The sequence below is a fragment of the Cololabis saira genome, chromosome 2 (assembly GCF_033807715.1).
Source record: "Cololabis saira isolate AMF1-May2022 chromosome 2, fColSai1.1, whole genome shotgun sequence".
Taxonomy (NCBI): domain Eukaryota; kingdom Metazoa; phylum Chordata; class Actinopteri; order Beloniformes; family Belonidae; genus Cololabis; species Cololabis saira.
In genome coordinates this window covers 26,530,463-26,554,661 of record NC_084588.1, presented here as the reverse complement: position 1 = coordinate 26,554,661, position 24,199 = coordinate 26,530,463, and the positions used below count along the sequence as shown (strand labels likewise).

Here is a 24,199-nt window from a genome sequence, read left to right as displayed (position 1 = left end):
GTAACCTTTTCATGCATGGAACTGGCAAAGAAAATCTAATTTTGATCCTGCAAGAGATTTCAGAGGATTTTATATAAACTCTATCTCCTAGTTGACAAGGCAGAGATTCTAATTTGCCCTAATAAACCTGGCCCTGCTACATGTTAATCTTAAGAGGCAGCGGATGGATGGACACATGATAATCTTTAAGAAGCAGAGGACAAATTCTTGATTTAGAAAATGGCCCACGCACATCTTGGCAGCCCGCTCAATCCCCTCTCAGACAGTGAGGGTGTGAGTGTGTGTGAGAGGATGTGTGTCAGATAGCAACACTGGGGGAGTGAGATCAGCTGAAGCCACATTTCCATTCAGAGGAGAGAGAGAAAAAAAAAAGAAGGAAAACTTCATCTTGCCCACAGTTACATCATAATGACTCTCATAATTCTCCAGCTAGACTGGTATCACACCATGCTGGTTATGCAGGAGTGTCCTCTATATTAATGCACACTGCTGCCTGGATACAACATACTGGTTAATGATTAACATCATCCACTTGATTACGTCAAAAGCAGCATGTATCCAATAGCTTGCATTCATAGGTCATTGGTCAAGATTGTGACTTGGGATATGTTGGTCATGTAGTCCTAACAGTAAGAATAGCGCCCCCTGGTGTTCAATTAGAAAACATTCAAACCTAGATGAACAACTCTAAACAAAACCCTGCTTAAGGACATTACAGGCCCCCCAGTTCGTTCATAAGCTCAATATTGACCACTTAACAAATGTCAAATGGTTCGTTGAATACACTTCGTTGCCACCTCTAACACGAAAATGTGTACAATCACTCAAGTTGTTGAATCTTTTTATGTCAACATGGACAGTTAAAGGCTACATGTTTTAACATATATTATTCCTAACAAAATACAAAAACAGCTGGGATATAGATATACAATGTGCAGCTAAGTTGTAATGCAAAACCACAGATGAAGATATTGTACAAAGGTCTTGAATTTGCAAGTTTCACTTTCAGATTTGTTTAATGTTTCAGAACAAAAGGGAAATGGAAAGTTAAAAGAAAATCCTCATGGGTGCCCGATTCCCTCTTTTCTTTCCCACCACAAGTACTTCTGCTTGTGAGCACCCACATTATCTTTACAGATGGATTTATTAAAGTCACTTAATCCTGTCACCATTTTTTTCCAGATGATTCTGCCGCCAACCTCAGGTTTGAGTAACAGTATTCACAACTGAAATGTTGCTGAGGTCTGTGACATTGCATTATAGATGAACGTGTTGCTGAAGGGTACAAATTGGTGGCTGATGATCTTGATGGCCTCCTGAGCTGCTGACCCTAGACAAATATAGTGACAAAGGTTAACGGTCATTTTTGATTTATTAGCAGTGTTGGGATGGGGGTGGGGAGGGGAAGAATACGGTGGCCGACAAGGGCCAAACGCACTGCAACGGCCTAATGCGTCTCAGTTAAGGAAAACGGCTTCAAGTACAGAAACGATTCAAATTCACAAACTCAAAACGAGGTACAAAAAGAGGAACGTGGTGCAAATGAATAAAACGTGCTGCAAAAAACAAAGACAAATGCAGCAGCATCGAACATGCTGCAAATAGAGAAACGATGCAAAGCACAAAACGATATAAAACAAGAAACCATCTTCAAAAGAAAAACACTTCATAACCGGTTACCAAACCTGCAGGGGGCGCTCTCAGCGTAACAGCTCAATGGACAGACACACGGGATGTAGAGAGAGAACGAACAGCTGACTGAACCACAGAGTTTACATCCATGGTTTAAACATACAGCGGGAACGGTAATGTGATATAATGTGGTTTATATCACTGTACAACGCTGTACATTACGAGACGTTTCTTTATTATATTTTAAGGTTACAGTCAGCTGCATTTGTCTTTGTTTTTTGCAGCACGTTTTTTCATTTGCTCCACGTTCCTCTTTTTGTACCTCGTTTTGAGTTTGTGAATTTGAGTCGTTTCTGTACTTGAAGCCGTTTTCCTTAACTGAGACGCATTAGGCCGTTGCAGTGCGTTTGGCCCTTGTCGGCCACCGTAGAAGAACCTATGGTAAAAGGATTATCAAAGTGTGTACTTTACCTCCCAAAAAAGCAGAAACTGTGTGTGGCTCTGCTGCACCATACCGACAGCTGCGGGGGTAAAACAGTTGAGGGTTAATAGGACATTCTTTGCTAGTTGCAGTGAAGAGTCCGTGCAGCAGTGACCAGGACTTACAACTCATGGATGTAGTCATCTTTAATGTTGACATTGAGGCTGTACTCCTGCAGAAGGCTGTTGACACACAGCTTCAGGCTGCTGATGTCCTCCTCCACCTGGTAGTTGTACACTCCTGTCAGAAAAGACAAATAAGACAAAAAACAGTTAGACAAATAAAATGTTCTATGTATTTGGCATCAGGAAGGAGGAAACTAAGACTACGCTACCGCATATGCTGGAAAATAACAAGCCATTTCTGTACAGTCTGTGTTATCATTCAGAGAATCACACCTTGCAGTTGCCTCAAGACTAAACCAGTCTCGACAGAGCTTTTTATTGGTCATGGCCCAATTTGTATGCATCATCTACTAAACATTTCTGTTGCCATTATTATGCTCTTCCACCTAAAGGAATACGTTGATCTCAGCAAAAACATCCAGCAGGTACGAATCTGCACCTTAAAGAAGCAGAAGGGGAATTTAAAGCTCAGTGAGACCCATTACAGGTGAAGCGGTTAAGCTGCTTTTTCATTTGCTCATGTTCTTCGTCATGATTACTTTCTTGAATCTTTGTTGCCTCTGCTGCGATGTCTATTGCACCTCTTCGATATAGCTTCATTACTGTTGATGCATGACATAGTGCCATAAAATGATCATCAGGAGATGATTGGAACAGAGTCCAAAGTTCTTTTGGCTGGTTTTTGTTGATAGACGGGATGGCATACTGTGAGAGCTAGATAAAGCTTTTTAAAGCAAATATTCCTTTGAATTAAAATGAAATGGATATTTAAACATAAATAAAAGTCCCTTGTGCCACTTTAATCAAATGCTGAAATGCCATTAAATTTTGTCAGGTTGTAGTACTTCAACTTGATGTGATTCATGTTTTTCTAGAAAGTTCTTTCTCAGAAACATTTGTGGTACCTGGGTAGCGGGAGTGTTGCTGATAGAAACGATCAACAGCACGAAACATGAGGTAGAACACCATCTCGCTGTCTGGACTGTCCATGCATGAGGCTGGAAAGACAACTACAATTATCAGGTGAATATTCTTCATGTCATCAGAGGAGCAAACAATACAACAGATAGCTTCTGCACATGATGAGCTGACGAGGAAATCAGACTTACTGATTTCATCTTTATTTACTGAATCCACATTATATTCCTCAGCTAGAGATCTGCAGCGCACCACCCGGAGGAAGGATGCATTCTTACCTAAACACCGACACAAATCTCATCAGTCAGGGAAAAGATATGCTGCAGGTGTAGCAATGACATAAATTCAACATTAGGATTGAAATGTATGTACAACCACTCATGACATGCGAGTGTCACTGTTCATTTAACAAAAAACTAGACAACAATGCGGTCGCAAAGTATTTACAGATATGATCACCAGCACTAAGGGAATACCTAGGTGTATTATTAGATAGTAGAAGTGTAAACTCCTGTTTGGGACCAAAATGGCTCGAATCAAAGACGTTTAAAGATAGAAAGGAACATTTGCAACAAAATGGCACCATGTGAAAATAAACTGCTATTTTTAACATCTGACAGGACTCAAAATTGCACTGGAGTTGTAAAGTAGATAGAGTTCCTCCAGAAATAAAGATATTAAACTTCATAAGTGTGCAGAAAGTGTAGATAAAGGACTGTTTGTTGAAGCATTTCGGTCAGATTGCTGCCATCTTGTTAGAAGTCTGTATAAGTCGACCACCAAATCTAATGTGACTTATGTTTGGATGTAAATAACCTCAGTGACCATGAATGAATATAAAAAAAAATGAAGACAGGGGAATTTAAAAGAGAGAGAGAGAGAGCAAAAACAGATTGCTTACAAAACAGCTTGATGTCCATCTCAGAGATGCTTTCTGGTGACTAGAGAAAAGTAAGATCCATATCATGAAACGGTTGGATCAAATGCTTTGTAAAATAACCAATTAAATTTGGTCAATACATTTGGAATCTCAGGGTGTTAAAGGATCTATTAAATGCTACAACTAAATTCCAATCATGTTTGCGGAAAATATTCATTTTAAAGTCAAAATTAAGACAATAAAAGGTTCTAACTTTATCAAATTTGGTTTAAACTTGTCTGAAAACATGTCAATGGTACACAAATTGATTTTTTGATGAATGCAAACTGCTAAGTCAGATCTTTGTAGGGTGGTGTCCAGATGTGCTCCGGATAAATTTCCCAGAAGCAGGTTGTTATCGTTTGATAATTTAACAAAATAAATACCACAATTTTCAAAACCATATATCATTGTAAATGGGTTTCAAAGACAAAATATTACTACATTTTGTCAGAGTACTTGAGTTTGCAACATACTTTTCCAACAGACTGTAGCAGAGACTCTACATAGTTCGAAACAGCTGCTGCATCCTGCATAGCCTTTTCCCTGTAACTGTAGTAAAACACAAAAATAAATGTCAATTTACACACTAAAGAGAATAAAACAGATTTACTATTGGTTAAAATAACTGCTGCTGTGCATCCATCTCACTTTCATGCTCTCAACAAAGTTATGCTTATAGCTTGCACCCACATATTCCCCACTTACACGTTTTGAAGGTTGATGAACTTCTGAGAGTCTGCAATCATGTCTGGGATTGTTCCCCGTACAGGAAGGTTTCCATTACCCTCACTGTGAACAAACTCCTTCACAGCTCGAAGCATCACCCAGAACGATGAAGTCTAAGTGAACATAACATAATCAACAGTTAAAAAAAATAATAATAATACTGTTTCTTTTAAATAACTTAAGATATTAAAAAGCAACAACCTGTGCTGTGATGTTGTTGCACTGCTCACTATTGAACAGGTCTTCAACAGTGCGGGGAATCTGTGTTGACATGACAGATTATAAGAGGAGAAGAAGACTGACAGAGGCTTCAAAAGCTGAGATATAAGGTGATAACTACAGAGCATATGAGATCTGGCACCTTGGTTTGATTTAAAGCTGTATTGACGTTCTTAATGGCTTCCTCAAAGTTTTCTTCATCCTCTGGAGTACCATTCTCATTTTTCATGATACCTGAAAAGGGAAGGAAAAAAATGTTTAAACACCAAATCATAGGAACAGTCAAGTCTGTGGGCTTACAAACAAAAATCAAAACAAAACAAAAACAAACAAGAGTTTCACAGATACCTTCCCGAATAATTTGTCTGAAGGCCTCTTTCTCTTTGTAATTTTTTGGTGGCTGACAGTTGTGCTGCCAAGAGAGACAAAAAAGGGCTGAAATTAACTGTTAACAATAACACTTGTGGATAATTATAAGTGATGGAGTGTTTGTTTAAAATCTTGTCGATGCAAATCCATACCTCACTGAGCCATTTGTCGAGGTATTGAGCAACAAGGATAATCCATGGCGTGTGACTGTGATCCTACAGAATAATAAGGAATGGAAAGACACATCAGTTGTTTTTTGAAAATGCAAAAGTTTAAAAACACTGAGGTGCATGTCCAAATGAAGAACATACCTTCTTGTCCATGCTGTCAAGGTCATAGGAATTAACATGGTTCTTAAATTCATCAAAAGGCTGATCTAATCTAAGATCCTCCAAAGCATTGTCTGGATGAGATTCAATTACTAAAGAGATAAGCAAAATAATTTGATTCAATTAATTATACAGGGCGGTTGTTCAAAGTAAATTACAAAAAGTTAAGTTTGGACAAAAAAAAACAACAAAAAAACGGTCAAGGCTACTAACCTGTGTGCTCCTGCACCACCAGCCTCATGTAGCCTATGAGCCCATACGTTTTACAAACTAGGAAAGGAACTGATGCACTCCAAAGAACTGAGCCAAGCCTCAAACATGTGCTGTTAAACGTTGGAGAAAAATAAAAATCTGATTAGTTATTTTGGGATAAAAGTAAATAATGACAAATTGAGTTAATCCAGCTACCGCTTCTGTAAAGATTGATGGGTAGATAATATCTGATACCTTTCTGGCAACTGGACACCAATGACTATCGTAAACCTGTGGAAAAACTCAGGATCGTTGTCCAGAAGCTTCTCTGGGCACTGTTCAAAAGAAGAAATTATAAAATATCAAAACACAGCTAACAATCACTATCAGAGGGATTCAAAATGTACAACATCTTTCATTTATAGGTTGTATGTTCTTTCAACCCTCTATATACTTTTTGTGGTTTTGTTATATTTATTTGTTAACTGTAATGACAAGCTATATGCATATAAAACTTTCCCTTTTGCACAGGCGTTTGCCTAAACTCATGGTTGGCAGGGTGATTGCACTTTTGTTAAAATGGAATTATGGTTGTTATTATTGTTTTTTTCTCTTGTCATAATCGTTATCTATTTCTGTTATTGTAAACTTGTAATTTTGTTTATTTGTTTATGTATTTTTGAGCACATTGAGTCCATGCTTGTAATGTGAAATGTGCTTTATAAATAAAATTGACTTGACTATTATTGTTTACAAGTGAAATTCCACCTATGTAGTGAAAACAACTGCTACAGGAAAGAAAAAGATAAAAAATAAATAAATAAAAAAGTACCAACCTCCTCAACAAAGTTTCCTGATACATCACTGTTTAGTTCTTGTAGCAGTTCAGTGGCAGCCTGTGCTCTGTTCTACAACATAAAATGCACAACAAGGACCAAGACTGTATTATTACACGTTATAAAGTTTTTTCTTCTTAATAACCATGTAAAAATAACCTTACGAATACACTTAAACTTATACAAGGATATAAAATGTATGTGTGCAAAAATAAAGCAAAAATATCAAACAACATCAATTTGATAAATTGCTTTACAGGTATAATTACCTTTCCAATGCCGTTATGGCTGAGGAAAAAGCTGCAAAATCAAGTGAAGAAGTCAGCGGTTCAACATAAATGTGTAGCAACCCAATTTTAGACTTGTGTCAGCTGTAAAAAAATAAATTAAAAAAAAAAAAAACAGTCTTACTTATTTCCTGCATCTTCCCCGGACACAGTGTGCCCATCGACAATGGTGAAAGCTCCAATCCCTGTGAAATAGATCAACTCAGTCAGGCAGATGCTTTCAGCATCAGCAGCTGACCTCGTCCACTTAGGGCTGATTTATGGTTCCGCGTTACACCAACGCAGAGCTACGGCGTAAGGTACGCGGCAACGCGTCGGGTCTGCGTCGATTTAACGCAGGACCATAATTCAGGCTTTACCTGGCAGCACTAGGTTCTTCAGTATCTCTGTCCCAGTGGCTGTGGCGTTGATGAGACACACATGTGCATTTTCCAGTGCTTCTTGACCATGGTCTCCCCACAATCTGAAGGCATAAACCACAACAAAGACACATCCTCAGACGATATATAAAAGGACAGCCTAAAATGCTTCATATTCTTCTGCTGTAACCCTTATTAAACCCCACCCCCATAGGATATGAGAGGCTAGTGGCTCTAAATTGAAAAGCTGGCAGAGTTAATTTACGAACAACACATGAAAGAAAACCTGAGCCACCTTGTTCACCATAGTAAAGGATGTTTGCATGAAATAATAGGAAGGCTAACATTAGCAGCGCATCCTCACACATGTCCCTGCTGGGACCACACACATGCAATACTTGTGATATTTGAGCTATTAAATACACATTTATTTTGTAAAAACTATGCAGTTGTTGAAACCCACCTCAGCTGCCTGTCATATTTCTGCTCTTTGGGGGCTTTGCAGGCTTTGGGAGCTGCCATAGTAGCTTTCCAATGAGAGCCGTTCATTGACCTATTTCTACTTCCGTAATGACAGATTCGACACATGCGCAGATTTCCACATAAGCACTTTCGATACAAATGAATGCGATGGGTTTGTCTGTAAACGTATAATATTTTTTTGTTCTCGTTATTTCAAATAATACAATTATAAATATTATTCACAAAATCTAAGACACAATGTAAACATTGTTTTACACGTTCATAAACATAACAATTAAGCTCGGAATATTTGTAGGTCCTTCCTGTGGAGAGGTCCCTGCATTGGGGGGTCTGAAAAAGACCCAAGACAACCATAAACCCTGGAGAAATAATTGGGGTCCTATAATCGTTTCTTACTGTATGCTACATACATCTTATATCATTTTGCATCTGCTTGTGGTTCCACGTGTATGTCTGGTTGATGATAATTAGCTCATGTATGCATGTAGGCAGATTAACACATTCTGGTGGTGGTACTGTGGGTCACTTTTAATATTTTATTTGCATCTCAGTGTTTGCATTTTCCTTTTCATTTGGGTACTTTTAAATCATTTTTATTAATATTCCAACCTTAGCTGGGCTTTGGATACTAATGCCTTTGACACATTGAAATGCCTCCATATTCAGTTTAGATGGAGAAATATCTGAGTCCCCCTATCTTTGTTTTACAGTTTTTCTTGATTGCCTAAGCATGATTTTCAAAACAGGGCCCGTGGTTTCAAAACACTACACACAATTAGCACAACAACACACCAAATTAGCAAAACACTACAGATCCTTTGCAAAATTAAACATGCTTGTAAAAACTATACACTTCTTTTTAAAAACCACACTTTGTTACCATATGAAACAAACACGTTTCACATTACTATACTCTGTTTGCACGAGTTACACTCTGCTGTGATAAACCTAAAACACTTTTAGCACTTCTACGTCCCTATGATTAGAGTAGGCTACTATCAACAAAGTACAAATATACAGTTTTTCTTGATCGTTTTGGCCCATTTTTCCATTCACAGTTTACTTTTTCAAAACAGCTCACACAAAGCCCTTAACAGAAGCTGAAATAACCAAAACACTTTATGTTTGCAGAATGACACCACTTTCTCAAAACTTGTCACACATCCATCAAAACCAAACTTTTCCATCAAAACCTAGAATTTGTTTGTCAATTGAACATGTGTGTTTTCTCATTTATTTACTGTAACAATGGATAACAAAATTGAAACCACAGCTATCAATATCAACTTTTGTTCAACACCCTCATAGTATTGACTATTTTACAACTGACAACATACTACAATTTGGGTTTTGTATTGAGCACTCTAACTTAGTTATATAACTTAGAAATATACTGTCACAGAGTATTTACAGTAAAATCAGAAAATGTGTATACAGTAAAATATTGTAGATCTGTTTTTGTATTGCTGAAGTTCCTGTCAACACCATTGATTTACATTTGTTCTACTGTGTACAAAATGTCAAGATTCTGACAGAAAAATATTTATTGCAGTACTTGTCACATGCACATACTGTAAGCAATCAAAATAACAAGGTTCAATATGCAGTACAACAAAGGTCAATTGTCAAAGAAAGTACTGTAAATGAAACACAATCAAATGAAACCCTGTAAATATGAAAAAAATAAAAATACAAGAAAATTACGCATTGTCGACACGGGCCTGACGATCAGGTCACATGTTCTCGTCCACGTCCTCCTCCATCCATGCTTGGTGTCAACTTCAAGCTATTGACCTCTTTGATAGGTTTAGGACTACTTGCTTTGTTTTGCAAAGAGAGTTCACACAGGTGCTGATCATTTTTTAGAATTGAGAGAGCAGTTCCAATTGGCTGCTACAAAGTGTCTGCAATGTGTTGCCATGGTAAATCAGTTATGTTTTGTGTCTCTTTGTGAGAAGTGTGTTACTGTAACTGTTTTGAAAAGTTTATTACAGTAAAAGTCAAAGAAAATTGTGTGAAAGCAATGAGAAATAGTTAACCGATTCGCCAGAGAGGACTCTTGCTGTGCAAAGAAGGTGTGAGCATTAGATAAAGTTGACCCATGATGTGCAAAATGTGTCAAAGCAATCGAGAAAAACTGTAGTCTTGCTCTGACTCTTGTGCTTGGAGACCAATGAGCTCACCTGCTGCTTTCTATAGTGTAGATACACCTGATTGGTGTGTCTACATTTAAGCAAACAAGTGTTTGCACACCTGATGACTGTGTTGAACCAACTGGTTGGACGGTGTGCTAATTTGACAGTCAGTGCTTTGGTATTGCAAAGAAGTGACTTTATGATAGATTTTTGTGTCTAATGTACATTTAGTGTGTTTAGTGTTTTGAAAATCACTGTGTGTAGAGTTTTGCAACAAGTGTGAGGTTGACAATGTGCTTATAGTTGTGCAGATATGGGCTCATGTTTTGCTTCTTGAGTGTAAGGTTTTGCTAATAGTGTACTACTTTTAATTTTAGTGTGTAAGCAATCGAAAAAAACTGTAAAGAGTTCAATAATTTCCTACATGTTGACCACCTGGAGGTCTTCTGCCCACAACTGCTCCTGGAACACAGCCTTTTACAGATATTGCTTTTGAATTAAATTATGATCACAATCGCTTATTGAAAATAACTGATTTCTTTCTCTAGTTCCTTTGTTTTAAAAATACATTTCTTTGTATTCTCTACCAGTCTTACATTTCCCATCCATCCATAACACTAAATACTGACTTTTGCTTGCAGAGTCATTTTGTTCGGATCTTTGTTTTTTTTTATTTTGTGTAATATTATCTAGAGGTGTGTGTGTGTGTGTGTGTGTGTGTGTGTGTGTGTGTGTGTGTGTGTGTGTGTGTGTGTGTGTGTGTGTGTGTGTGTGTGTGTGTGTATGCCTCCAGCATAACTGCTACTTTATACACTTGCCTGTGCATGTACTTTACATATGTGGGTTGCTGTTGCAAAATGTGATCCCAGTGACACTGTATTTATAAAACATTCATGAGTAGTGGATGAATAAAGTACCTGAGTAGAGATGTGGACAAATTGAAACAATACTTAATTCTACCACATGTATGGTAGAATTATGTGAAACAGTATATGTGTGTGTGTGTGTGTGTGTGTGTGTATGTGTGTGTGTGTGTGTGTGTGTGTGTGTGTGTGTGGGTGTGTGTGTGTGTGTGTGTGTGTGTGTGTGTGTGTGTGTGTGTGTGTGTGTGTGTGTGTGTGTGTTTTTCATGAAAACATCTCCTTTCAGTATGAAAGTCATTACCATCTCCAAATATTTTACATAACTCAAACTCATCACTGTATTGGCAGCATCTTTAGTCTGATAATATGTTGTTCAGTAAACTGGTATGATTTGTAGGGTACAATAACATTACAATCCCACATCTATCTATCTAACTATCTATCTGTCTATCTGTCTATCTATCTATCTATCTATCTATCTATCTATCTATCTATCTATCTATCTATCTATCTATCTATCTATCTATCTATCTATCTATCTATCTATCTATCTATCTATCTATCTATATATATATAGAGGATGAATGAAAAATATATATAGAATGGAATATAATATAATATAATATAATAGAATAGAATAGAATAGAATAGAATAGAATAGAATAGAATAGAATAGAATAGAGTAGTGGAGAAATTTGCTTGTGCAGCAGCAAACATACACACTCTCAACAATTTTACAAAAAAAACACGAAGTATGAAAAGGTTTATAAAAAAAAAATATACCAAAAATAAAAAATAAAAATAACCAATAAACAGCTAAATAATTAAAAAAGAACAATATAAAAAATTAGCAATGTGCAAACGAAATACTAAACAGAAATACTAAATATATAACTAGAAATACGAAATATATAACTACCGAAAAACGAATAATTTATATATATATATATATATATATATATATATATATATATATATATATATATATATATATATATATATATATTATATATGTATGGGCGTGCATGACTGCGTAGGGTGTCTGCATATCCAATCGGGTTAATTGACTCCCCTTCACCGGTAATTCATCAGGAGCGTCACTGGTTGATCTCCGGTCCTCTTCACGTGCGCACCGTCGGTACATCTTAACGCCTCAGAAAGCTCAGCTGTACTTGGACCACAAACAACAAATATGACAGGAAACCACTGGGGATACGGAAAGGAGGATGGTAATATATTTTAAACATAATTTAATCTCTCGATACAGTCTTCACCGTTTTACCACATGAAATGAATCACGGTTTCTTGGTAGTTATTGACACGCACTGCGCGTCTAACCAGAGGAGTGAATGATAAAATGGCCGGTAATGCGAGATTAGCCTGGGACTTTACAGGATGACTGCTGTCAGGTTAACCCGACGGTATGCGAATGACTTTGTCCTGGACTCCTAAGTGAAAACATTTGTCATTGGGTTATCAATATCCAGTGTTGTGAATGTTATTTGTCTGTTGTGCTCATTTGTTTCCATCCAGACCAGTGTAATGTACGATTTTATTGATATGTTTAATTGTAAATTGCGATTTGATGTCCCATCCTCAATCATCTTGATTGGCAAAACAAAATGTTTGTCACTGTCAGAGATTTATCTTACTTAACTTTAAGATTTATTTTTATTTAAATGTTACCTACTTATTCAATAATTTCTCTGAAGTTGTTTACTGTGTGTGTTTTGGTGAATATGTTATGACTTTGACTTTTTATTCGACCTTTTAAGGTCCCTCAGCATGGCTTAAAAACTACCCCGTTGCCGAAGGAGACCGTCAGTCCCCCATTGACATTATCCCTCTTCAAGCTTCATATGATCAAAGCCTGGGCCCCATTGTCATCAACTATGATCAGTGCATCTCCATCAACATTTCCAATAATGGCCACTCTGTAGTTGTGGAGTTTGATGACACTGATGATCGTTCAGGTGAGGATGAGGAAAAACAAGTCTTAAAAAGGGTTTTTACAAGTGTAACTGCGATGCAGTTAAAAAAGCCACATCTACAGTACACAGAGTAAGCCTATGTATTGGTTTTTACATCTGCAAAATCCAGAACCAGAGTTTTTATCTATGTGGAGTCAGAGTTCAAAGTTAATCCAACAATCATATCTTGCAGATGCAGTGGAAAGCTATGATAAAAACTTAAAGAATGTAGGCTGATAGTAGAGTTTCTTTTAAAAAGAGAAAACTGTGTGTATAGCTGTCCTTAATAAAAGGTTGAAAATAACCCAGTGATTAGGCTGCAAGAACGTGCAGGCAACACTTAACTGTATGAATATCTGCCTACAGGACAAAATGTATAATAACCTGTAGGTGATCTCAGTGGTTATCACGGTCTTTGTTTTTATTATTGGGTGGCCTCACATTGACAACCCTGCTATTACTATGAATGTTAAATATAGAAATGTGGGCAGATCACCTCAATGTGGTTTTTAAGGAGCAAACAAATATTTCCAGAAATGGGAACTTAAAAACGTAGGAATCATTTCATTTGTCATCTTTTTTTAATATCTTCCAGTTATCACTATAGTTAAAATCTACTAACCTTGATGCTATCACTTTGTGATGTATTAATGTGTACACTGACAATATCACATTTAAAATTAGACTTTATAACAAACAAGACAATTGAGACCATTCACACCTAAAATGACTTTCCTGCAGCTGTCATTAGTCATAACATTACCAAGGTCAGCATTTATAGCATTACACGCTTATTTTACTTTTTACTGCTTGGTTCAGCACACCATAAATAGAACTTGCTCTAATCAGGTCATTGCACAGATTGCGTGGCTGGCTTCACACCTGATGCCTGTTGTATTGCAAACTGTTTTTATTTCAAAAGTGTAGCTATTTTTTTCATAACAAAAAAGAAGACGTTTGCTTTGTCCAGGTGCAGCTTAGTTAATCAGATGTTTGCTGCTGTGTCCTTTTTGTCAAATGATGTCAGTACCATCACAATGACTAACACTCAAATTAGACTCAACAAGTCTGTTTTGATCATTGCAGCAGAGGATAAGACCACATAAATGTGATAACCTTATATATATATATATATATATATATAATATATATATATATATATATATATATATATATATATATATATATAAACATATTTAGCATGTTGTGAGCCAGCAAGAACCAAAGCTGTCCTTAATTTAGAATTTTAAAGCACATTTTTTTCCCCAAATTAATGAATACTGCACTGACAAAACAAATTTCTAAGCGAGTAAAAAAGCCTTGTTTCAAGAAGATTAGAAGACTATTTAGCTAGTTTTAAGAATTTGAGTCAAGAAAAATGTTCACTACCCCATTGGCAAATATGTTGTTTTAAATGAGGGAAATTTGACTAGATTTATAGAATATTACTTATTTCTTGAGGGGTTGTTTTTGCAGTGTATCAGAGGTTTTTGTGAGCTATGGATCACTTAAGCAAAGGTGTTTTTTGACTTCTATTTCTTAAGGTTATTCAGCAAACTTGAATGAGTCCTTTTTTATTAATAAGAGTAGCTGTGCACCTCACCTCCACACTAATTTCAATAATTCACTGACTACTGACTTTAATCAGTGTCCACTGAGTGATAAGTCTACAGGATCTCATAATTTTTTCATCTGGTATTGGAAATGTTAATTGGGTGGGTTCAATAAAAACAAGAGCATGTGAGCTCGATCACTTTGTTTTAATTAGACAAGATTTGATTTAATCTTTTTTTCATTGCCACTGTATGAGGCACAAACGGTCCCACATTTGACAGATCACTGGCTTTTATTGCAAGCAGATGTAGCTGCAGCAAAGGGAGTTGACCTGCAGCAAAGGCAATCCTATTAGTGACGCCACTCCTGGATGGCAGGCCTCATGCTAGGAAAAGAGATCTAGTAATCCTTTGTCAATCAAATGTACACTGACAGATTTCAGTAGTTATTTTAAAAACGTTTGTCAAAGTTTCTTCTTGTAAGAATTCAGTGGGAGCTGGATGAAACCTATGTACAGTATATTACCTTGTTTGCGTTTCAAAATCATGTCAATCTTGTGTACGTGAGCTCTGATGAACTGGTTTTGCAGGTGGTGCATCAGATTTAATGAGAAGCTTGATCGAGTCCTCCGGGTGTTGACGGGTTGACTGCTAGGGGTGTGGGTAGATGTATGCGTATGACTTTCATACATTTAAAAACAATTCTTATCCTATCTCCCACAGTGATTCGAGGAGGCCCTCTTGACAACCCCTACAGACTGAAACAGTTTCACTTCCACTGGGGTGGAAAAGGATGCCATGGCTCTGAGCACACTGTTGGGGGAAATGGCTATGCTTCAGAGGTGAGGGTTTTGTATTTGAATACGTCACTGTGTTAGTGCCTTATGACTAAATAGATATGGTAGTAAGGTGTATATGGAAGCGTGTATATAAGTAAATTAAACCAACACGTGTCTTTTGATGTTCAAGATTTGTGATATCTTGCTATGGAGCAGAAGCTTTTTATGTTTTGTATTTATGGCCTCCTGTAGACGTTTTAACAACAGGGTTATGTTAATAAACGCTTTGCTACAAAAAGATATGCATTATATGGCTAAGAACAGGATAGATTTATTGCCCATATTTTCCAAACATGGCCATTTGGAAAAGAAACCAAGTCTTTTAATTTCTAAGGTTTTACACAAGAGGATGTAATCTCATTTTAAAATAACAGTCTAATTACATATTAGACCGATCAAATTCAGATAGTACTGTTATTATGTAAACATTGTACATACTGAATGACACAGATTTTTTTTTTTTACATTTTTGTGAGCCAATCTTGGGCTGACCTTGCTGGGTTATCTGCTGCTGGAGAGATTAAGAGCTGTCTGGAATATATTTTCTTTAAACATTTGCATAATATTTCTCAATTTAGACAGATTGAACTCCTGTTCAGTTAAATGAAGTTGAATTCAGTTAAATTCAATATAATACTTTATTAATCCATGAAGTGAAATTATTAGTTCAAATAGTAATAAGGTGAACACACTGCCAATACTGTCATTGTTTGAGCCCAAAGGAGCCTCTTATTTAGATCCCATAGTTTGATCACTGAATTTTGAGGAGGATGTGCAGCGTTGCCCTCGATATTTCGTCGTTTATGCAACATTCTTTTACATAATCAGCTCCAGGAGCTCCAGAGCAGTTCCTAACACAGAGCCAGCCTTCATTTTGAGTTTGGTCACTTTTTTTGGGTCGCTGGCTCTGATGCTGCTGCCCCCACTGATGAAAGCAAATAGAATTACAATCTCCAGCACAGACATGTCATAGATACGCGACGACCTACTGCACAGTTGACTGGGATTATTATTGCAGAACTCAAAGAACTTCAAGTCTCTGCGCTTTCCTGTGACCACCTCTTCACAGTTAAGTGTTTAGATGGAGGTGAGAAATGGCATTATTATGAACTTCTTTGCAAAGTGCACAGTGCAGAGTAGCTGTGAACTCTTCTTCTTCCCCTGAATACATCAGACCAGCAAAGTGATGAAAACATCTGTTTTATGGAAGTGCTCGCAGCTGCTGATGATCAGTTAAACAAATGTTTAGTGTCACATGTTGATTTTACAATTTGGGTAGGGTTATTTCATTTCATTTATTTATTATTTTATTCTTTTAATACTATGATCCGATTTTATAAAACCTTTAAAAAAATTCAACGAGTCATATTTGCTTGCACGCCCAACTGCAAGTATATCATTTTGTCTGCAAATGGGAATGATTAATAGTCTGAATCCATGACATGATATATCTTATTCAACAACAAAATGTGTGTGTGTGTCTGTGTTTTTTTCAGTTTTTTTCCCCAACTTGTTTTCTTTCATTTTTATTATTTTCTTTAGCTTCATTTAGTTCACTGGAACGCTGTTAAGTACAAGACATTTGGAGAAGCAGCAACAGCTCCTGATGGTCTCGCTGTTCTTGGCATCTTTTTAGAGGTACAGTTTTAGAGCTACACTGTAAGTGCATAGTTGTTTTCAGCACTTTGTACCTTTCGATTACATTTCTGCAAATTTTCTGAAGTGTGTTTTAGGTCATCTTGAACAAATGATTCTAAGAACAAATCAGTCAGGCTCCAATATTTTACTTTATAATTTGAAATGCTAAAAACAGTCTGATAAGAAAGTAGGGATTCAGTATCTGAAGAAAAACTATAGGCCACAAAACATTTTTTATTAGACTAAACGACACGGTAGGGGCCTGTTTCACAAAGGAGGTTCAACAAACTCTGAGAGAATAAAATGAACTCGGAGTCAACTAATTCTGAGTTCAGAGACTGAATTTTCAGCTCCAAGGAAGGTGTTCAGAGTTGGTTTGATCAACTGTGAGTATCTCGACTCTGAGTTACCGCAACTATAAAAAGTCATCATCAATGGAGCTCCGATACCGTGTTTTACCATGACAATCCATAGTAAGTGGAAGTGATCTTCCTATTTTAGTTTTCTAGAACTGAACATGTACTATACATATACGTACACCGATTGTATAGACATATGACCGATACATTGCTAGCTGGTGTACTACAGAGACGACTATATAAACCGGTGTACACAGCAGACACTGAAGTGGTCAGAAGGTGGGGAATATATGTGATATTTGTGATGCACGGAAGGATAGGATCATAGGCTTTCTGACAAAAAAGCAACTTGTGAACTCGTGTCACCCTCATGAACGGAAGGAGACCGAAAATAAATCAGTTTGTTGTAGTAAAGCTGCTCTTGACCAGGTTTACTTTACTCGGTTACCACGGTAACAGGCTCTCTTTGAGCTACAGTATGAAGTAAGGCTCGACTGAACCCTCTTGCCCGGCGTTAATCAACTTCACTTTGTGAAATGGACCCCTGATATTTTGGTGATTCTACAACGCATTTGTGCACAAATAAAGAAATACAATGCATATTCTTCTCAAATGTAACAAGTCTGTATTAAAAAGGATGCTTCATGTAAGACAGGTGACGACCACAGATGGCTCCACACGATAACGGATGCTCTGTACACGGTCAAATTTAAGGTGAGTGATTTGTTGTTTCTTTTTCAATTAAAGATCGATCATGCTTGCTTCGCATTATTGCTACATGATAAAATCTATTTTCTTTCCATTTTCATTTTAGGGCAGTCTCACAGATTTCAAAGGCTTCAACCCCAGATGCCTCCTTCCCAGCAGCCTCCACTACTGGACCTACTCGGGGTCCCTGACTACACCTCCCTTACACGAGAGCGTCACCTGGATTGTCCTGAAGGACCCGATCACTGTGTCTGAAAAACAAGTAAATGCTCTTATATTAAACACAGTACATATCACATTTCCAAATAGGGATGAACTGATACTGATATTAATATTGGATATAAGGCCTGATATTATTTCAATAGCTGGATCAGGTATCTGACAATGGGCTGATCTTATACATTTTTTTTCTCCATTAATTTGCCATTAAATGTGATTTAATTCAAAATCACAATAACAATCAAACACAATTCTTTTGTCTCTGTATTTTAATAATATTAATTCAGTGCGTCAATGTTTATGTAATAATGTTTGCAGAGGCCCAAAGGCCAGGATTGGTGCATCTTCATTTCCAACATCTGCACAGACGAATGAAACAGGACATTTAAGAGTAACTTTGACTTATTTTTTGATACGACCTGACTGTGGATAAGCAGATGTTAATGGTTGGATGGAAACTAACTAATTTTCTTGATTCTTAAACACATAAATGAACATTATGATTTATTGTTAACTGCCATCTATCTGTAATTATATTTCTGTCATTTTAAGTGCGGTCTTTAAAATTCAGCTTCAAACTGAATATAAAGGATATTGGCCGGGTTTCCCAGATCCAACCTCTCTTAAGGATTTAAGAGAGATTCAAAGAAGGTTTCAACTAAGAAGGTACCCTAAGATACGGGTGTTTCCCAGATGACTTCTTAACACCGTCCTTTAGTTTCGCTCTTTCAGAAGCTCTTTGGAGGAGCTGTCCGGTTCTGAAACCAAATCAATCTATGCCAGGCAACTCGATCACCGATCACTATCAGCGCATTTTCACACGCAGCACTGCTACCTAACGCACTAATTCCCTGCTGCCTGTGTGTTACAATGAAAAATTAAGATGATAAATATAATTCAATGACCCCTTTTCATGATGAAAACAAGACTGCAACTAAATAAGAAGTAGTCTTGGTAAGAGAATAATGAGGAAATGTATTGTTTTCATTAAATGTGAAAGATGGACGAAAGGAGAAATTAACTTAACGATCATTCAGCATATAGGACCACATATCCTCCTGACTAAAACAGAATCCTTCACCTCAAAAAAATATTCTGAAGTTTATTTAGCTGCTTGACCGTTTTCACTATTGCATTTATCAACGTTGTATTTGCGGATGTGTGGAGACACTCAGCGGGTGTGGAGACCAGTGTTGGGACTAATACTCTAACGCATTACTTTTTAAATTCAGTCACGCAATTACCGCTACCAAACGGTTCGTTACTCCGTTATTTCTGGCTACAGTGAAGCTTTTTTTCCCCACACGCGGAGTCCAGAGGAAACGTAGTGTGTGTGCGTTCAAAAACATGACGGTCATGGCGAGCAAAAAGAAGGCGAGTTTTGCAACTTGGAATTACAGCAATCCCTGGTTTTTCGCAGGGGTTATGTTCCAAAAAGAACCCGTGATAAGTGAAATTCTTTTTACAATTATAGAGGGCTTCAAATTGCAGAGATCAGCACCGCCTCGCACGTATTCCACTGCTCTTCTGAGCCGCTGCATCCCGACTCCGCAGCGTCTTTTTCTCCTAAAGCCGCGGTGCAGGTGGGTTTTTTCAAGAGAAGAAAATAGTTATGGGCCGTTGTCTTCGCTCTTTTTTTCTTCTGGGCAAAAAGATTCTTATAAACCGACATGCTACCTTGGTTATTATATTTGAGGTCTGTAATGAACGATTCATCAAAGGCTCCTGTTCTTATGCTGCTGAAGCTCATTGGCCGTTCTCTAGCTTGTTGCTAAGCGACCAACGTTATTGACACAGGAAATAAGAAGCGGGGAGACTGTTTAGAATGCGAAACACGATGCACAATGTAAATCCATACAGTACATGCTAAAATGAAGGCTAGAGGGGCATTAATGGGAGCATTTAAAATAATGTTTTTATTAAAGTAACTAAAAAGTTACTTTTCATAGTAACACATTACTTTTTGGTCTAAGTAGCTGAGTTACTGAGTTACTTTTTAATGAAATAACTAGTTACTATTTTTCAGTAACTAGCACAACACTGGTGGAGACACGCAGCACTGCTCCTCAATGCACTAATTCCCTGTCATCACACATATAGGTGCTCTCGGTCATGGCGCAGGAGGATCGGTGTCACGCTGCCTGGACAGCCCGGTCCGACAGCACGTCCAGGGGATTGAAGTGCTGACGCACGAATGTGTTCATAAAAACAGTTCTGCTTCGCGCACGGCGACGCGGTTGATTTGCAGCGAGAACATGCTGTATAGCAGCCAAATTATCAAATAAATGATATTCATGATGATCATTTTTATTTGTGCGTAATGCATAAAGCATATACAGGAACACACTTGTTATTCCTTATTTTTCTTTTTTTTTCTCCCTTTGCTGTCACCAATGAATGCTAAACAACATAAATCTAAAGTATAAAGTAGATCAACATTTGTGCGGGGTGCATTGTTTTAATATCTCATTGCTTGGTGTGATATTGATTTGCCTGACGCGGCTGGATCTGTGAGTCTTTGTTCACTAAGATGGTTGTAAAGACTGGGTCAGCAGCATCTTTCATTTCCTTCTTAATGAAAGAGATTCTTAAGCTAAGAGCAACTCTGGGAAACGCGATTTTCTTTCACAGGCTCCTTAAGAAGGTTTGAAGGAAGTCTTTCGCTGTTAAGAGCTACTTAACTGATCTGGGAAACCGGGTCATTGTCTTTTCTGATTTTAAATAGTGATCGATAGAAATCATCTATTGAAAAATCAGCTGAATCATCCATGTCCCCTGGCCTAGATTAGGTTAAGCTATGCTCTTTTGGCATCATGAATCTTTTGGTTTAATATATAAAGAAAGCAAAGTTGAACATAAGTGGTTCAGAATGACATTATTCTCTTGTTTATATATTTCCTTGGCCTCCTATATTTGAGGGCTGGAACAGGAAATTGACATGGGTCCAGTTGAAGGGGTCAGGTTTTTTTTTTTTTTTTTTTCTTTTTTAATCCAACCTTCTTAGCACTGAAGTTAATCAAAATTAAGGGCTGATAACACCAGGTTGTTGACAAGTTAAGCCGACTCCCTGGACGTCTGCACATCCAGTCTAGGTCTCCCTGTGACTGGAGCTGGTGCCGTGGCAAATGATGCCAATCTCTACATTACACACTAACTCACTTTGTGGGGATCTCTTATACTATAGAGGTCTGTAAACCTATGTCTGCTGCATAGCTGGGGTTGAGGTGCGACTGTGCCCCACAATCCGTAACTCCAAGCCAAGTCTTGATCCCTTTCATCAGATTATCGTGATGGTTGGATGACAACATGGGCACAGGGCTTTAACTGAGAAATGCTTTCATCCAGACCCAGCACGGAACAGTCATTATGCAACAGGGCATTATTTTAGTTCCAATTTCCCTACATTTAAATAGACATGGTGCTAAAAAGGGGATGTAAAAATGTGAGTGGTTTCTAAATTTTGAATGTTGCATTAATTTAATAAAAAACAAAACTTGATAACCTTAAAGGATCAAAATTATGAATTCATCCTACCAAACTTAATTTCCGTGTATCCAAAGTAAGCCATGTTTAAGATTGTTCATACCCTATCCTTATAATCAATGGAAAATCAGTAAAACTCCATGCTTGACCATGGCAGTGCTGTTCTTGGGTTTGAATTATTTGTCACTCTTTTTGTAAACACTAGCCACAACCCTGCATCCAGAATGCTGCATTATTGATCACCAAAATCTTTAATTATCGAAACAAGCACATGCTGGGTGTTTACCTGGGTCCGGTGGAATTTCATCCTCGTTGGTGTCCAGGGAGATCATCCTCGTGAAGTGACAGCTGTATAATCTTTGTTATAATTTTGGCCCCAGACTGCTTTAATTCCAGATGTCAGATTTTGTCATCTTGGATTCTTCTTTGCGTTGTCCTTTTTTTATTCATCTCTCACTCATTCATCTTCTTCCGCTTTATCCGTTCCCGGGTCGCGGGGGCAGCAGCCTCAGCAGGGATGCCCAGACTTCCTTCACCCCAGACACTTTTTTTTCCTTTTTTTTATAGAGGTTGAACTTAATTTCTTACTGTGGTGACTGTTATCTTTCACAGTGTGAAGTTTTGTATACTTACTTAAATTACACTTTGCTCTTTGGTTGCTGGCACTTAAACACTTGCGAGCAGTTGGTGCTCACTAACTTTTTTTTTTTTTCCTCAGACATCACCCATGTCTGCAACTTGGTAGTAACTGATAAGTAGATGGCTGTATAATCATCATGAAAGTGTTATCCTTTGACATGCCAATGGTATATAGTTAGAACAGTTTTGTGCAGAACCTGTTTGTCACAAGGTGTGGTTGTTGAGGACCCGAGAGCAGGAGGCAGGATTTATTGAGCAAAAACAAAACCAAAAACGTTGCTGGGCAGGATCCAAAGCACAACAAAAACTGGAATCCAAAAACGACGAGGAGACATGGAGGGAGCAAACAGTACGGACCGACAGGGAACAAGGAATGACAAGACCAGATATACTGAGGGGATAACGAGACACGACGAGACACAGGTGCAGACAATCAGGGCCAATGGGACACAGGCGGGACAGAACTGAAACTCAAACTGGGGGGGGAAGTGTCAAACCCTGACACTGTTCAACAAAAAGAAAATCAATGCCTTTTATGTTTCTGTCTCATTGCAGCTGGGGAAGTTCAGAATGCTTCTGTTCAATGGAGAAGAGGAAGATGAGAGGATGCGCATGGAGAACAACTTTAGGCCTCCCCAACCTCTCAAAGGCAGGAAAGTGCGTTCCTCCAATTAATGGGGCCTCAAACATCTAATGTCATGAATTGAAAAACAAATAAAATGGAACTGCACATCAGGATTTTTTGAATAATTAAGGGATGCATACAATTGGTTATTTTGAGCAATATTACAACAACAGCACAGCAATGGCAGATTAAGAAAAAAATACTACAACTGAAAAACCAACAGTTTAAGGCAGCTGGTAAGTTGTTACAGTAGTATAGTCTGTTGTTGTTTTCAGACCAATACCTTACCACAGATAAACAGTCTTCTTATGTATCACTCTCCCCTGGTGGTGAAGTCATGATCTCCACACATATTTAGCTCCTTACAGAAACAGCCAATAGAAAAAAAACAATACATTTGTATTTTTGTCTCTAAAAGTCATCCAGATGTCATATTGAATTCTTCGTGGAGCATCATGGTAGTTGGGTGTGGTTTTTCTACTATGCAGGATATAATGATGTAATGTGCACTCTTATAAACAGTCATGTATGTAAATGTCTAACAGAAGCCTTAGTGCTGCACAGATTAGTTGTGGAAGCTTTTTGAAATGCTGGGTGTTGAATTCGTTGGACTTTGGTTTTACTAATGCAGTAGTGTGGAAGGGAAAAAAAACATGAACACAGCAAAAAATAGTACCGCAGATTGTTTTATGTTGTCTGTCTGGGAGAATATAAATAATGTAATTCATGGGTGGCACAAATATTTTTGTATTGAATTTATAATTTTCCAATGGAATAAAAGTCTAAATAACTAAGTGGTTTCTTTGTTTGTTTGTATTTATTTTTTCTTCAATATGGATGGATACTAGGTAGGTTGTTATACCAACAGTTGCATGAGCAGAATAAATGTATGCCACATAGTCAAGGTAGTGCTTCTGCAAACACTCATTGATTCCTAAGCTGCAAAATGCTTTAAAAACCAGACAAATTAGCAAGTTACTGGTTTGTCTTGCAAAAGTACAGGCAAATATTTACATCTATGGAATATAGCTGCGGTTTCTCCTCTCACAAAAGACTTTTTACTCTGCATGCACGGGTTGCAATAACTGAACCTTGTGATGATCATACAAGGTTTTATATAATTTGTCTGGTACAATTAAGCTCAATAAGAGAAGTCTTAAAAGGTTTAACTACGAAATGAAACATCTGTCATATCCCCACAGCAAATTCTCAACGGACTCTTTTTCATAGACAGTGTCAACAGTATCTAACATTCCTTGACTTGTCTACTGTATGTTACTTCCTAATGTA

The 24,199-nt window shown here is 37.5% G+C and overlaps 2 protein-coding genes across 3 annotated transcripts; one reads left to right on the top strand and one right to left on the bottom strand.

Moving 5' to 3' along the window:
* Positions 1-836: 836 nt before the first annotated feature.
* nae1 (nedd8 activating enzyme E1 subunit 1) lies at positions 837-7,972 on the bottom strand. The gene is made up of 20 exons (XM_061741821.1): positions 7,859-7,972; positions 7,396-7,499; positions 7,161-7,221; positions 7,019-7,049; positions 6,750-6,821; positions 6,169-6,248; positions 5,935-6,044; positions 5,704-5,813; positions 5,545-5,607; positions 5,372-5,435; positions 5,166-5,257; positions 5,006-5,065; positions 4,784-4,917; positions 4,552-4,627; positions 4,058-4,097; positions 3,348-3,434; positions 3,144-3,236; positions 2,239-2,353; positions 2,104-2,153; positions 837-1,330 (listed from the first exon to the last, which is right to left on the bottom strand). Exons 1-20 carry the CDS (start codon positions 7,942-7,944, stop codon positions 1,221-1,223), a joined length of 1,638 nt encoding a protein of 545 aa, XP_061597805.1. The 5' UTR covers positions 7,945-7,972; the 3' UTR covers positions 837-1,220.
* Positions 7,973-11,976: 4,004 nt separating this feature from the next.
* On the top strand, positions 11,977-23,097 carry ca7 (carbonic anhydrase VII). Of its 2 annotated transcripts, none has more exons than XM_061741800.1 (7): positions 11,977-12,105; positions 12,652-12,849; positions 15,123-15,241; positions 16,781-16,876; positions 17,887-17,949; positions 18,055-18,205; positions 22,840-23,097. In XM_061741800.1, exons 1-6 carry the CDS (start codon positions 12,069-12,071, stop codon positions 18,196-18,198), a joined length of 657 nt encoding a protein of 218 aa, XP_061597784.1. In that variant the 5' UTR covers positions 11,977-12,068; the 3' UTR covers positions 18,199-18,205; positions 22,840-23,097. The 2 variants fall into 2 exon arrangements, with proteins under 2 accessions (XP_061597784.1, XP_061597776.1); XM_061741792.1 differs by having other exon boundaries at positions 18,050-18,205.
* Positions 23,098-24,199: the final 1,102 nt, after the last annotated feature.

Coding starts and splice junctions, on each gene's coding strand:
- ca7 (XM_061741792.1), top strand. CDS start 12,069: ATGACAGGAAACCACTGGGGATACGGAAAGGAGGATG. Junction 15,242..16,780: donor GAAATGGCTATGCTTCAGAG/GTGAGGGTTTTG, acceptor TATTTTCTTTAG/CTTCATTTAGTTCACTGGAA. Junction 18,206..22,839: donor TCACTGTGTCTGAAAAACAA/GTAAATGCTCTT, acceptor GTCTCATTGCAG/CTGGGGAAGTTCAGAATGCT.
- nae1 (XM_061741821.1), bottom strand. CDS start 7,944: ATGAACGGCTCTCATTGGAAAGCTACTATGGCAGCTCCCAAAGCCTGC. Junction 4,628..4,783: donor TTCATCAACCTTCAAAACGT/GTAAGTGGGGAA, acceptor GTTTTACTACAG/TTACAGGGAAAAGGCTATGC. Junction 2,354..3,143: donor GCAACACTCCCGCTACCCAG/GTACCACAAATG, acceptor CTTTTCTGACAG/GAGTGTACAACTACCAGGTG.